At 36.5% G+C, this 16167-nt stretch overlaps 1 protein-coding gene across 1 annotated transcript in view; it reads right to left on the bottom strand.

Moving 5' to 3' along the window:
• SPAST (spastin) overlaps positions 1–16167 on the bottom strand; it is a 40081-nt gene that overhangs the window by 11183 nt on the left and 12731 nt on the right. The window contains exons 6-15 of the mRNA XM_026844594.1: positions 10789–10973; positions 9627–9760; positions 9208–9301; positions 6319–6393; positions 5000–5071; positions 4401–4476; positions 3808–3899; positions 1970–2049; positions 1095–1137; positions 331–410 (exon numbers count right to left, since the gene is read on the bottom strand). Coding sequence (XP_026700395.1) covers positions 331–410; positions 1095–1137; positions 1970–2049; positions 3808–3899; positions 4401–4476; positions 5000–5071; positions 6319–6393; positions 9208–9301; positions 9627–9760; positions 10789–10973 — 931 coding nt within the window. The remainder of the gene's footprint in view (positions 1–330; positions 411–1094; positions 1138–1969; positions 2050–3807; positions 3900–4400; positions 4477–4999; positions 5072–6318; positions 6394–9207; positions 9302–9626; positions 9761–10788; positions 10974–16167) is intronic.

Genomic DNA, 16167 nt, shown 5'->3' with positions numbered 1-16167 from the left:
AGAGAGGAGAGCTGGACTGCCTGGGGGATGGGTGGAGAGAAGCAACCCTCTCCCTCCACCTCAGAAAGAAAAGCACTAATGTGCATGTTTCAATGACAGAAACCCAGCCAGGTGGTGTAGGGGAAAATAAGCACATTATATATAAGCATATAGTAAAACGCTTTCATACAGCCTGACAGAAGACCATCTTCCCAAGATGCATGCAATTCATTCTCGGCAAGCATTGTCACCGTCTGATGATTTATATTAGTTACATTTGGAATATATAAAACAATCTGAATGTATGCAGTAGATGAGTGTATTTATTTAGTGTAGTTACAAAATACTTACCTAGCCAGTTGTGCCAACTCTTTTTGGGTCAATGGACTTCCTTGCTTGCTTAGAAGATTTTTTAGCAAAACCAGTCTTGTCTGAAAAGAAGATACATTTATCACATGTAAAACTGATTTTCATGGTACACTTAAAATTCTGTTGCAACAACAAAATTATGTGTTTGTCAGGTTAGCTTTTGTGCCTTGCTAGTTTAAACTTGCCTGTGATGCTTCTGTGATTAGACTATATACTATCAACTCTGCAGGGGAAGAGACAGGGTAAGGTGATAGTTTTTGCTGGGGTAGAGTTAATTTTCTTCACAGGAGCTTGTATGGGGTTATGAGATCAAGGGTCAAACTGCTTCAAGAATAATGTATTAGAATCCTCATCAAAAACCCTAATCTACTGTTGAGCTGAAAAACATTAAGAAAACTACTTTCATCTTTCATAATAAACACTCTTCTCCAGCCAAACATGCTCCTGCAAGTCCTACTTCAGATTTGCCCATGCCTGACAGTATATAAGCAGCACCTCACTAGCCAAGAAATACTGAGTAGCTACTACCAAATTTGCTACTAGCACTTGTAAGACAAAAATGCAAAAACTTAAGACAGTTGCCAGAATTAAAGCACAGTGTATATGGCCAAGCTGGGCCAGAAGTTACTTCACAGAATTGTAATCACCCACTAGGGCAAGTAAAGAATAGCTTATGAAATGTATTTTATACTCTTTAAATAAAATTGATCTTAAAATGAAGAAGATGCATGGAAAACAATACTTACTTCCTCATTTGGTAAAGACACATATACCCGTTTGGTGAATCGTCTACAAAAAAAACGAACATATATATGTATACACACACACATACCCCTTTATATATTTTTAGCGCATACAGATCTAACATTTATCAAACTAAATGACAGAACTTCACTTACATGATCAAATTCTAGGAAGTAGAACTAAAGGTTTAAAAAAAAAAAAACCCAAACAACCAACCACCACCAAACAAACAATATGCACGAGCCACTGCTGTCACCTTACTCTTACTTAAAGTCATGAGACTTCTCCCAGAAAGAAAACACTCTAAAGGTAGAAATACCACTGACTACCAGAAACAAAATGCAGCATCTCTTCATTGTACACAAAGAGTCTCTGGAATAATTAAAAATGTGTTTTGTTTGTTCAGACAGTGCTGACATGGCTATTTTCTTCAATCAAGAATGAAAAGAGAAGAAAGTTGACAACTGGTAGCGAAGAAGTCCCAAGGCAAATCTATAGCAAGGTCTGGAATTTCATGGGACATCAGAAGTCTAGTATTCACAGAGAATAAATACTGCATTTTACCGGTCAAATTTCTTCCTTCATCCTGCCATTAAGATCCAAATATTTAAAAAGCAATATATAATCGCACGAGTGTTATACAATGCTGATTTGGTCTCAACAGGTCCTGCTGGTTTTGATAATTCTAAGGCAGTCATGCTTGTGCAGATGTATCCCAAAAGAGGAGACAGGCACCTCTGAGAGGTTCACCTTGCTAAACAGCCTTTATTACTTATTTCAAAGCTTAAAACAACCAAGACACTTAATTAGCAAAACCTGCTTTTCATAATGAACATAGTATTATTGTATGCAAACACAGAAAGAGACATTTTGATACCTGAGAACAGCATCATCAAGCTCCTGTGGCCTGTTTGTTGCTCCCATTACAAGTATTCTGTCCTCTCCAGAAGACTGCACCTATATGATGCAGAAAGGCAAGGCAGCTTTCAGGTCACATCACACAGTAACACAACAAAACCAGTTAGAGACTTGCTGTGCATTCAACACACTGATGGGATCTTACTGTATAAGCTTTTTTTTTTTTCCATGCAGTTAGCTTTAAAACATTCTTTAGACAAATGTAAAGTCAAACTAGGAAGAAGTAAAATGCAAAAGAAGAAATGTAAAACACAGGACACTATGCCCGAGTCATATCGCTTGAAATGAGTCTTGCAAGAGCACAAATGCTGCTGTGGAATTGCATGTTACAATGCTGGAAAAAAATGAGACTACAAAAAGCACTCAGAAGTTTAGTCATCCAGAGATAATTATGCTTAAAAGCTAGAGACTTTTTGCTGTTGTTTGTTTTAACACCAAACATTGTTTTGAAGCCTACAGAGAAAGACAGAATCAAAATTTTAGACTACGGTACAGCCAGAACCACTAAATCAGATCAGATTCATCTAATGAGTCTCACAAGAAGCTAGTAATCAATATGGTAAGCTATGTACACAGACACAGTAATTTTCCCCCCAATTCACTCTATTGCAAGACTTGATTTTATACCCAAGAATATGGAGACTTACAGCTTCTAGACTTCAGAGAAAACATCTGGCTATCTCAAACATATTATTATTCACCTAGCATCAAATCCTTCATAGACTTAAGTTCACTGCTGTCTTACTGAGCCCAAAATGTTCCACAAAAATATTGTATGATCTAGATATACCTTAATCCAAAGTTTTCTAACGTACTAATTACGTTTTATTTTCCCCTTTTCATTTTAAGGGAAAACTGTATGTGTAGTAATTTCTGCGTATCACTCTCACATTGCATTATTTGTCCTGATTCATCCAATTTTGCAGAAGCTTTTCCTGGCATTCTTGTCTATGTAACTTCTTCTGTACCTCATTACTATTGCTACAACTTCAGCAATATGCCACTGTTCTAGTGGAATATAAACTGAGATTGTTCAATACAAGACACAGTGCTGTGTGGCAGAAAAATATCCTGATACTCCTTTGTTCCCCCTCCAACTATGAAACCCCAGTCCTTTTCCTGGGTATTACATATATGCTATTAAATATATTCATACTGTATCCTGTCATCTCTAGGCTGTGATGTCAAAAAATTTACAGCTCAGTAAAAACCATACTAACACAGAAATTAATCCTTCCATGTCAGAGCTGTGTATACCCATGATCTGTTTGAAATCCTTATTCCTCAAGTCTCACTTACCTCTTTCACAGTGCATACTTTTGTGGCACATATCCCTTAAAAACCAGAAAGATACTACTTAAAAGCTATTTAATAATTTTACTTTGCCAAGTGAAGAGATGTTCTTCACCAAAACATGCAATTCCAAACAAGGACTCAACTCTACCTAACCCTTAAGTGTCCCTCTTGCCCTGGTAAGAACATTTGTTCTCACAGCTCCTTTATTACTGCCATTTGTTACCCTTTCTTCTCCATCCATAGTCTTTCAATCCATTATTTCAGCTCTTCTTCAGATTAATACCTTTTATCCCAGACTGCATTTTAGAGAATATTACAGTAAGCAGGTGAAAAAATAACAGCAATAGAAAAAAGCTGTTTGCCAACCAAGGGGGGGGGGGAGGGGACAGAGCTAAACTGCAGCAGCCAAATCCTATTTGTGCTTGATCTGTAGCTTGTACCGACACTCACTACATTAGCCAATTCAGCTAAATCAAACAATACCCAAGACTAAATACTTACACCATCAAATTCTATTAAAAATTCTGTTTTTAGACGCCTACTAGCATCATGTTCACCTTCTCGTCTTTCACACAAAAGGCTATCAACTTCATCTGAAAAACAAAGAAACACATCTTAATTAAGAATACAACATTAAAGCCTTCATATTTGTTGAAGTTGTTTTGCTAATATAGGGCTCCAACAAGAGAGATCAGATCTTTAATCCCTAGGAGACAGACAGTACAACATGTTGACCTTTGAATATGTAACACCAACTACAAATGGGAGAAAAAACCCTGCTGATAGTAAAGTGCAACTCAGGACAAGCAAAACCTATTTTCATGTTTGAAGTTTAGTACATAAATTGACTTACTCTGTAAAGGTAGTAGAGTATTTGTGGATTTGAGGGCATTTCTTCCCACTGTTAACACCAATTAAATAATGTAACAGTAATCTAACATGCTCTGTACAGTACTGATTAGGCAGCAGGTCATATCTGAGACACCTGCTGTACACTGCAGAATTACCCAAAGAAGTTTACCCGATGATCCCAATTTAATAAGTCAAACTATTTTAAGAAAATATACAAAAGCCAACAACATTTAAGGTCTTACCAATAAAAATTATAGAAGGCTGAAGTTCTCTGGCTACTGCAAATAGAGCACGCACCAGTTTCTCTCCTTCACCCACCTAAAACAACAATAAACTGTTTTGGGAGGGAGTTTAGAAAGTGTTTATTACAGAAGAGCTAACATAAGGATCTACAGAAAATCCTGCTAGTTACCAGCCACACTCAGTCCATTCATACACATTCAGATTACCACTAGTTCAGTGTTACATACAACAGTATGGTTTAAGTCTTAGAAACATTACAGCTTCACTGATGATTACAACTGAGGTGTCAAGAGAATTTAGTAACTAAATTATCACAACGAAAGGGAGATGGGACCCATTTCATTTACTTTTGAGAGAAGAAAAAGCCTACAACCATTCGTCTGTGTAACAGCTGGGGTCATCCTGAATTGCAAAAGCCTTTGACATTGAGTTACTACAAGCACAAACCAAAATTTTTTACTTCACAAGTCACTTTTTAAAGTTTTATGTTCACTGTAGGCTAGCAGTTCACCAAGGACTCATCAGAAGTCTTTGGTCCTCTTAAGACCCAATTACAGCATGTGTTTTCAAATCAATGTAATTTACAGCTGCTACTTACATATTTTGAAGTTAGGCTTGCTGCACTTATATTAAAGAAAGTAGCATTTGATTCTGCAGCAACTGCTTTGGCCTAGGAGAGGGGGGAAAAAAACAGTATTGTTAAAAACACCACATTGAAGATACCACTCTGCTTCTGTAGCTAGCACTCATATCCTGATTGATCATTGTGAAAACCTCTATTCATTCCAAGAGAACACCTTTGCTACTGAACAATGCTACAGAAAACTTCTGCACAGGCCACTTACAAACAGGAATGGATACGTGGTTGAACCACTAGAAAAGTTTCCAGATTCCCTTCGACTTCTGTGATCACATCATCACCATAACCAACTACGACTTGCTTACTGAAGAATACAAGTCTCCAGCTCCTTTCAATGTATCCTGAGTATCTGAAAGTATCTTAAACAAACTAATTTAGGGTGGTAGAGTAGCAGCTGGATCAAATAATCTTAAATATTATGTTGGGGCTTTTTTCCTTTATCCTTTCCCTATCTATACAAAAACTGTTTTCAGGGGAAGGCTGGGAAAAAGAAGTAGTTCAACCAGAACACTCTCCTCTAACAGTTTCACTATACTCAAGAAGTTATGATTTCCTGGTTATGCATTTTAATTTTAGTGATTAGCAATTATGTTCCAGTATGTAAAACAAAACAGATGAGGCGAAGTGAGGTGCTCAGTATTCACACTCCTGTGCTTCAGAGCTGATCCAGCTTCGGCATCAGTGAGCGGAGCGTGCAGCCGCAGCCACGCCATATGATGCAGGACCATGCGCCTGGCTCAGCTGCAGCAGGACATGCGACAATCCCTGGCTGATGCACAGCCATTTCCCTCCAGTCCCCTGAACCCAGTACAGCAGGCTGAGCAAACATGCAGCAGCCAGACAGTTCCACAGCACTTCCACACTGCTATGCAAGGAGTGTAAGTCAGATATCCCCCTTCCTTGCTAATGTGCTCCATCCCCATCTTCAAAACATACTTCTAGTATGTTTTAGTGGAGAGTAAACCATTTGTGATAATCACTGCTGTACATAATTAACTACGTTACTTTTACTCTCTCTGAAAATGAAACTTGGACTTGCTAATTTGTTTTAAAATATTACTTGTGATATTGAAGAGAATAAAATAGAGAACAGTTTAGCAATTATCTTCCCCATGAAATCCACAGTTAAGAGCAACATTGCATTTCTGTATTAAATTTACACCATAACACATATCCAGGAAGAATGCACAGTTTATTACTACAACACCCAAACTGAAAACCACCCCTCAGGGTTACATTTTAAGTCCCCCAACTCATGTATGAAGTAATTTTCTTACCAACATTGTCTTCCCATTTCCTGGTGGGCCAAACAGCAATAATCCACGTGCAGGAGCTCTAAGACCTGTAAATAACTGGAAAGTACATCATCGTAATTTGCCTTCAGAGACTTAAAGAAAATGTTGACTTACCTCCATAAGAAAACGTTTAAGACTGAGGAAGGGCTCACTGGCTAGCAGTGCTAGCAACAGTAGCAGTGCTACAACAGTACAGGTTTTTACACAACTACGTTCTATTAGCAACTTGACCTAATGCATATTGTTTTCCACATAACAGTTGAATTACATTACAACTGTTCTGTGCATAGACACCCTGTGAAGGCAGTATAACAGGCAGTAACACTTTCCAGTGTTACCAGCCAGTGTTAACTAACCAGACACACAATTTTAAAGTATCAATTCATTTTAAGAAGGGGGGAATGAAGGCATGTAATAAGGGAGTTAAATCTATGTTCCTACTAAATCCATGTGGAAGAACTCCCTCATCTTTCTTTTTCTTAATTACATGAAACTTGAGAAGACAAGCTCTCACCGAAACTATTTAAAATACTACTTAACAACCACCTACTCTCTCTAAATGCTGCCGATAATAATCTCCTCCCTCTCAATTTGCATTGTATTCATCTCCTCTGCACTATAAAATTGCACCCATCATATGTGGCATCACAGCAAGCAAATCTACAAATTCTCATAGAGTACATCCCTTTCAGTTATTCCTGTAGCCTGTTTCCCCCAGCACTTTGTCTTTACCACTTTCCTCAAGAGTTCTGCAGTTCCTTTCTTGGTCTCACACTCAGCCCTCCATTCCAGCTTCCAGTAATTCCAACAATAAACCAAAAGGAATAGCAGGGTCTCTCATACGCACACATCATGTCCAAGTGCCACTGTTAGCAGGCACTGCTTTCCACAATATCCACTATAATAAATGGCTCCATTACCAGTGTAGTGTCTGGAAGATGATGAACCAACATGCATTTTCTCATATTAATTTTATCATTCACGGCATTTTGTTTGTGCTTGACTTTAATCACTAAAACCAGTTATCCAGCATGATCCTATTCACTAATACATACCAGCTACATTACAAATGTATCGAAGCATCTTAACCTGAATAACTACATTCATCAGAGTGTTTCTGCTTTTCATGCTGCACACCAGCATGTACATCTCCTACCTGACTCCTTTTGTTTGGAATCATTCTTAGGATGTTACACCATTTTCAGATAGTCCAGAACAAATCTACAACTCTCCCTCACTTTGACTGCCACCTACACAGTTCAGCTGCAACTGCCACTTATCACTAAATTTTTAAAGTTTTATTAACAGACTAATCATCCTGAACATGGTCTGAACTAATTGCTACTATTTTTATTAGTATTGTACTGCTGAAATGATTGCAGCCAGTGTTTTCTATTTATTCAACTCAACTCTTGCTCTCCTACGAAAATACTATTGTCTTGTTGAAATATGAATTTGAGTTCAAAACTCACTAATGTTAAAACTGAAGTAGTAGTTAATTTACTAAATAATCACCTATAGTTGCCATATCTACCATGTTGATTTACAAGGAAAGAAAAAAACAACCTATTTTCTTCAGAGGAACACATCAAAATTCACAGGATTTTGTCCTTGTATCTCAACCTATATCAAGGTCAGGCTCATTGCTAGCTACAGTAATACAAAGACCTTACTGAAAATGTCAACTGTTATCAGAAGAGTCATAACTATTTCAAGTCTCACATCTCAAAGTCCTTCCTACCCAGCTCACTGTATTAGTGTTACTGAACAACAAAAGCTTGAAATACTAAAGCACTGTAATAACAGACAGTACAATGACATTTTCCTTCTGCATAAGAATACCAGAGCATGCATATTTATGCCAAAGCTTTGTTTTCCTCAGGGCTAGTATTCCTATGATGCTATGCCAGGTTTAGGGTTTCTTCCATATGACGCTTCGAAACCAGAAACTGCATTAAAGAAAAGAGGCAGACCACAGAGCAACTCCAGTCACCCATCAATGTGACAGAAGAGATGCATAAGAAAACAAAGAACAAACAGCAATTTTGCTTGAATAATCATCACCGCAGTAAATCATCTCATGCAATCACTGCAAGAGTCCAGCAGCTTTCAGCAAGTCCACTTTAGAAAACAGTCAGTTTAATTCTTAATAAAAGTGGCTCTGAATATTCCAGCAGTACCTAGATCAGACCGGAATCTAGGGAGTCATAGTAGCTGACATACCACCTACAATAAATAACATAAAAGCCTAAATGACTAATTTCTACTCAGCCAAGAGGAAATATGCCCTCAAGTGTTATACACCTCAGCATACTCTTTGCATCCCCTCCTGCTGTGCACAGACTATTCACAATGTCTAGCCAATATCCACACAGAGAACATGACCAAAATACCAATTTACTATTTTTCAAATCAGATCATGTCATGATTTAATTTACCTATACAAATCTCACCTGTTTCACTCTTGCCATTATGGGCTTTGTCATCTACATGTCCATATAGGGTTGGACACACAGCTATACCTATCTGGAACTGTCAGTCTCACAAATTTCCAGGATTTTTTTTGTTAGTTTTTGCCTTGTTGTTTTAGGGGTCTGTAGTTTGCTGGGGTTTTTTTGGTTTTATTTATTTTTATTAAGCTATTGCCTCAGTCACTTTCTCCAACACTAACCAGAAGACAAAGAATTTTGTGGCAGTATTTTATTTTGACACATAAATTCTTTATTTTCCTTTTCCAAGACAGTTATCACCACACAGCTATCGATAACAATCATAACCAGTAAAGACAGGATTCAAGATTCACCACTTCATGTGTGAAGCATAATACATTTTCTGATTCTGTGACTGTGATAACAAAACCCAGTTGCTTACCTCAGGTCTAAGAGAAGGTAGGATAACAATTTCTTGCAAAGCTTGTTTAGCCAGTTCCTGCCCTGCAATATCATCAAATTTGACAGCTGGCCCACTAACAAAGAAATGGAATACTAATTAGTCTAACAATGAGATACTCTTTCAGCTGCAGCTGACTAATTTAATGCATTTGACTATTTATACAGAACCCTTCTGAGGAAATCTGCAACTTATATTGCTAAGCATTTAAAAAAGATAAGCATTTCTGATTTAAATTTTCACCCTTTTACTAAAGTAACAACAAAAAGAAAGTCCAAAACAACCCCCAACAAATTCACAACAAAAAAACCCCACCTAATTTTCATTTCAAGTGGACCAATACTGTACTGAACAAAAAACTGGTTTTCTGCATTGAAAAGTCTGCTTTTCTTCAGACTTACCTATCAACAATTTCATTCAGGATAAGATTAGCAAGATTACTGTCCACATTTCTAAATATCTTCATGTCTTTCTTTTTTCGAGGAGCAGTGGTAGGAGTAGAAGGTTTATTTGTTCTGCTATTTTTAGGCACAGCCTGGAGAGAGGGCAAGGAAAAAACCCAAACAAAAAAACAACTTGATACTTTTAAAATACACTGTTTACAAAATTACATATGCTCCAGTAAGACCTAATACATTAACACATACCAGATATTCTGATGCTGCATTTTGCTACAAATCATACTATCATATTCAGCCACAAGTAGGGCATCTTAGACTCCAGTGAAGAGAGGGGTTTTGGTTTGATTTTGGTTTGGGGATTATTTGTTTGGGGGTTTTTTTAAAGATAATTAATTGTATTTAACTATCATATTTTCCCCTAGTGTACTCTAGCAATATTGCAACACAAACTGTTTCAGACTCTCAATACCTATAAGCAAGAATTTCTACTGCTGTCATACTTTGCTAACAGGCTACTTAAAAGCCTTCATGTTATAGCAGTGATAATGCTTAACCTCATTTAGAATCTGTCCATTCTGCTCTTTATTCTACTTTATTGTAGGAGTAGCAGGGGGGAAATTAGGATGGAAGGGAAAGAGATGGGTCAAAAGAAATGCAACATTTTTCTGTCTTATTACTATAAAACTTACTTTTGTATTTCTGTCACAATCTAACCATAATTTGCTTTTCAATGTTGTTGCAATACAACCCTGTGCATACATGCTTTGGAAGAGAAGGAATGCGGTGGGGGAATAATTTGTAGTTCTGGAGTAAGAGGGATTTTTTTTCTCCACCTTTTACATACTGGGAGTAATATTTATTCTTCTCCTAGATAATCTGCCCTCAGTTTCGCATGCAATCTTCAAAACAAATATTATCAGTTATTACTGTGATCACAATTAATATCCATTTGCCCATGCAGCCACAAAATGCTTCCCAGTTTGTAAAATCCACTTTGCAGTCTAGATCCATAGGCTTGGCCAAAAATTTAGGGAGTTAGGCTTCTTTTTTCCAGAAACCTTTTGCTACTGCAATACTGCAATAAAGGAAGTAAATTCAAAGTTTGTTCTGGAATTTACATGGACTTTCCAAGTGTATACTGCTGTATTTATCCTTACCATACCTTATGAGTTGAAGCTGCAGGATTAGGTGCTGGTCTAGACACAGAAGTTGATATCCCGCTGTAGCTAGGTGTTCTATGGTGACCTGAAAGGCCTGTGGATCCAGTTTTTGCAACAGTTTTTGAACGAGGAAGGGAATTACTCGTGTGTGTTAAGGGATCCTTCTTTTTTGGAACAGCTCCACTTTCTATAAAGAAAACCAATGTCATGAGAACATTTTCAGCAGTCATACTTTTCCCATCAATCCTAACTTGAAGACAGTATTGTTGATACATATAATACAGTATTATAGCAGAGTAATACGAGCTTTTAAATAAGTTTAGTACTTTTAAAGCAATAATAACTGTAGCTTTCTCCTAAAGTTAAGTTTTGAACTTTTAGGAGTTCTCAAAACCAACACTAGTTAAGTCATCTTAGAAAAACTGGACATGGTTAGGTCCTATAACAAGGGAAGAACATCATCTATTCCTTAGGACAGAAGACAGAACACCAGCCAGAAGATTTTCCTTCCCAAGAACTCGTAAAAATAATCATTATAATAATCCTCAAATCTCAAGCCATTAGGTTCAGAGCATGCATTCCTTAAGTGATGTTAGCAGGCTAGCTGGATGCTAGCTAACACTTAATATTTAACACTTTCCACACAGAAGCTTCACCAAGGCACTTTAATTTGGAAAAATTAAAATAGTTATACCTGCAAGCAACTACCAGAAGCTTTTTCTTACAACTTTGTTTCACTTCAGGAATCTCAAGGTGTAAGTAAATTCTGAATGGACAGCTCTGAAGCAGCTTATCTTCCTACATTTGAAATTAAGTCTTAAAAATACTGTATTACACCACTGAATTCAAACACCGCCACACCATTCCTGTTCACCCTTCCTCTAATTCACCTCCATGATGCACCAGGAAGGTCTCATATTAGGTGACAGATAAAACTTAACATATTGGCCATAGGTGATCAAACTACAAAAGACCATTTTGGTCCAGAGTAAGTGAAATGGCACTTGATTTCTACATTCTCTGTATGGGATACACAATAAAATAAGGTTCCTTGGAACAGAAATGGCAAGTGTAAAACATCAAAACACAGACTAAGAGGTAAGAACATGCTACAATGAGTGTGCAGTTTGGTCAGGCTGGTTAACGATTACAGCACAGCATCAGATCAGGGGTTTCTTTGTGGTGGGCACGCTGTACTGGAAGCTGTCTAGTACAGTACTGTTGTCTGCAATGGAAACTGTAAATACTGCCTTATTTTATACCATTTTAAAAGGATTAAGGAGCCTTTTGATTAGATAAGAGAAATACAGCATCAGAGGCAAGGAACATCAAGATGGATTTCAGCTACAAGTTTCTTCACTAAAATTTCAGAAATCTGCAACTCAGTTTGACTGGTTAGTCTTAAGCAATGGGCCAAAGAATCCCACTTTTTAAGGAAGTCAATGACTCTGCGAAGACTTTTTAGTTTATAATATTGTCATTCAGTGAAAAATACTTTAAGTAGAAAGCTTCATCATTTTGAATGTTGTGTTTAAAAAATTCAAGACTAGTCCAGTGAAACAGTATCATGGAAGGATCAATTAATTACTCCATGTTCTCAGCCTCTTTAAACATAGAACTCCTGCATACTACCAGTTTCAAATCTTCACACAACCTGCAGTTATCTGTGTGTTGGACTACTTGGCTAACAAGCTTTTAAAGCCTTTCTTCAGTCACAAGTCTACCCCTTTTAAGATTTACAGAAATTCTGAAGGGCTTATTGTAAATAATGCAGATGTATCAGTATGCAAGAAAACAAGGGAACTTGAAGAATATGACTACTTACTTTTATGTGTAAGATATTTCTTGTAAAAAACAAACAAAAAACCCCAAACCTGGCTACTGACTAAATCATACACAGATCCAAAACTGATTAAATTTACTTAGTCATTGCTGCACAGGAATTTCCAAGTCAAAAACTCTTCAAAATTAGGCACAATTAGTAATAATGTTCAAGTTCAAAAAAGCAGTATATGAATCTATTAAAAAAACCTAGCTACTCAACACTTTGGTCCAGTTTAAACAAAAGGTGGCACTCAGTTTGGTTGTTGGGGGGTTTTTTGTTTTTGTTTTTGTTTTTCCCCCCTTCAGCCTCATTTGCACAGTTGGCTTAAAAGTCAACACGAGAAGGCTTCAAAAAAATAGTTTTTCTCCATCTCCTTCACCCTACCATGTTGTTCAATTATCACACTTTCCCAGAACAACTCACACTATTGAGAACAGTACACATACACTGCAATTTTGAGTATCATAAAATTGCACAAGTACGAAGTATTTCAGGGAGCTGGAAATACACGGAAGGGAAGGGAAAAAAGAAAACTTTAAATACGAATTACAATTTACTCTAGCTACACCTCCAGGAATCAAGATCACTAAGTTTACATATGTCCTGTGGTCAGTCCTGATGCGTAGCACAGAAAGAAGCACTGATGTACTACTCTTGAACGTAGTTGTTCAGTGTCAACTCCAGAGGAAACTTCATTTATACACAACTTTTCAGCGAAGAAGCAAATATAAACGTGATCAAACTTTTCAGAATCAGAGTTTATCTAAAGTTTACCTATTTCTAAAAAGTGAAGTGTTTAAGAGCACATGTATGTCTCCTGTCAGCCTGATAGGCCCTATTATTTCATTATATAAAATATGTTTTGCTGTAACAAATGCAAAACCCACAAAACACATTTCTTATCCATTTGTATTTGTCATCTGCTGAAAGACACAAAACATGCTGCAAGTGGCCTTAAACCCCATGTAATATCTCCAGCAGCCTTTTGCCAAATATTTCACTCTTCTGTATAAAACAGTAAGGAAGTGCCTAAAATATGTTCTAATGACACAGACAAACCATGGTATTTTTTCAAGTGTATCTGAAACACTGAACAATTCAATTGTCTACTTCATATACACTTATAGGATAGTAATAGTGGCTTGTTAATTTTGATTTTACTCTCTCATTCTTGACTGGACAGAATAATTTACTTCAAAGCTCCAAGCTAACACTACTAGATAATACAAAGACAGTAACTATGTGATCCTGAAAGCATCTCTGTAATTTTAATCTGTCATCCAAATATATACACAACAAACAAATTACAAGCAAGCAAGGAGAAAAATTTTATCTAAGGTTTTTTATTGGTTAAATTGTGATAAGCTGCAGACACAGATGTCCAGACTCCCTCACACAAATGTTAAAATGCATTTATTATATTTAACAGTTTTTAAAGGTAAAGTGAAGTAAGGATACATTTGAACATCTTTAAGAGAAGCTTGATTGTTTCTGTGTTTCCATGTGTGTAGTATAATCTGGGAAAGACGCATCTCTAGTTTATATATTTAATAAAGATAACAGCATGCTTTGTATTTCTAAAAAGCAAACCAATTATAATTTCTTTTGTGCATCTAAGACTAAGGATCATATTAAGAAACGAGCTTTTGCTTTATAACTACTTAAGCATAAAAAAAAAAAGTTTAAAATTAGCAGCAGCAAATCCAGTATTGCAGAACAGTTTCCAGCTTTTAGTTGTGAAAGCTTAAAAATCATCAGGGAGTATTTTTCAGAAATTCCTTACATATGCCTATTGATATAAAGTGACTAGGAGAAGTTACTGTATGTGGCCTGTGGACTCCAATATGGAAAAAACAATCCAACAATTCACCAGTGTAGAATTGTCTGTAACTTTAAGTATGTAGTTTTATTTAAAAAAAAAAAAAAATAAAATTTGAAGTGCTTAGCTATACATTTTCTGAAAATACTGCATAGCAAAATACATGAAGCAATTGCAAGACATAGTTAACTCAAGATCAGCATTCACAATAGCCCCAAAAATGTAATTCCTTCAAAAATTATATTCAGATTTTCAAATAGGTACATTCAAGTAATAAAATCTACCTAACAGAAAATTTCAGCAACTAACAAGTACCTGTTTCATGTTTCAAATGGTAGCACAGCTACACAGATCAGGGACACAATTCTCCTTCTGAACTGATCGAGGTGCATCCAAGCGTTGTTGCGAAATTATGGTGTTAAAAACTCTTTTACTGCTACTTGTTCTTCCACTTAGGAAACTCCTTAAAAAGCCTTCAGTATTAAGAGTAGAATTTTTGCAACTTGAAAAACACTGCCCATATATGCCCACTATTAAAGACATGTCAGCAAATCCTTCCGAGCGAAAATCGAGATAAAATACTAGCTACTTGCACAGTGATAATGTTGTGGTGAGAAAGAGAAATTTAATGCTTTCTCTGATTGTATATCATGCTGAGATTTACATGTTAAATTTAAAACAGTACACTGGAATTACTGTAATACTACTAGTATTGTTATGCCCAGTAAATAACTTCATAAAACTCAAACACTGCTTTTGGCAAAACTGGCGTAATCTCTTTCCTGAGCTAGTTTAAAAAAGAAAAAATAACAACCCACAATGCAGAGGAAAACATTCATGTCTGAGCAAAAAACACCCAAAACCAGTTAAATTGTTTTACATCCAATTTGAGTTTGCTATGAGAACAAGAATGATGGAAATTAACCAATAAATATGTATTTCAAAATAAAGTTTCATGTCAAGGCTACTTGTTATTACTCTTAAGTTACTGTGTAGCCTTCTGCAACTGAAGGGCAGGTGATACTACTGTAATGAGGTCTTATAAAACCTCATTACAAATCTATCATAAATTTTAAAGAAAAATCTCTAGCTATTTAGGTAAGTTAGGAAACTGAATGAGGAAGACAGGGATTGATAGTCATTTGTGCTAGAATCAAGTAAATTGGTCTGAAAGTCTGACACAGTAGCTTAAAAGAAGGAAGAATCTCAAATCAGTAACATTTGGGGAAAAAAAAAATGTGCAGTATAGCTGTGAGAACAGAATGCCAGACAGAATTAAGAAGCAATAACATGTTTAAAGACTTTGACCTTTAAAGGCAAATGAAAGAAAGCGAATCACTTTTTGACCAAAGAAGAGGCAAAAAGGCATTTTCTTGATGTCAATACTATGAATGACCATGTTTCACACATCATAAAATCCTGGACTTTTAAAAAGCCCAGCCTGATTAGGCAACACTGTGGGTAATATTTTATGTAGATTGAAAAACGAAGCTTATGCCAGAGCTCTGTGAGTCACTACCTCTGCAGCACCTCTACTGTCTCAGTAAGAGCAGTCCTCTTACCTCAAGTAGCCTGCAAGCTGATATTGTACAGTTTTCTACTTTGTGTTCTTAAAACGATTGCTCTTGTTCATGTGAAAATATCACCCTTATTACAACATGTATAAAGGAAATATTTTTAAAAGAGTGTAGCACATCTTACAAAAAAGACTCCCTACACACATCCCCCCCCCCCCCC

Source organism: Athene cunicularia (assembly GCF_003259725.1).
Source record: "Athene cunicularia isolate RWA chromosome 3 unlocalized genomic scaffold, athCun1 chr3_part1, whole genome shotgun sequence".
In the NCBI taxonomy this organism is placed as follows: Eukaryota; Metazoa; Chordata; class Aves; order Strigiformes; family Strigidae; genus Athene; species Athene cunicularia.
The sequence above is the reverse complement of the archived record's forward strand: the minus strand, read 5'-3'. Positions and strand labels throughout refer to the sequence as shown.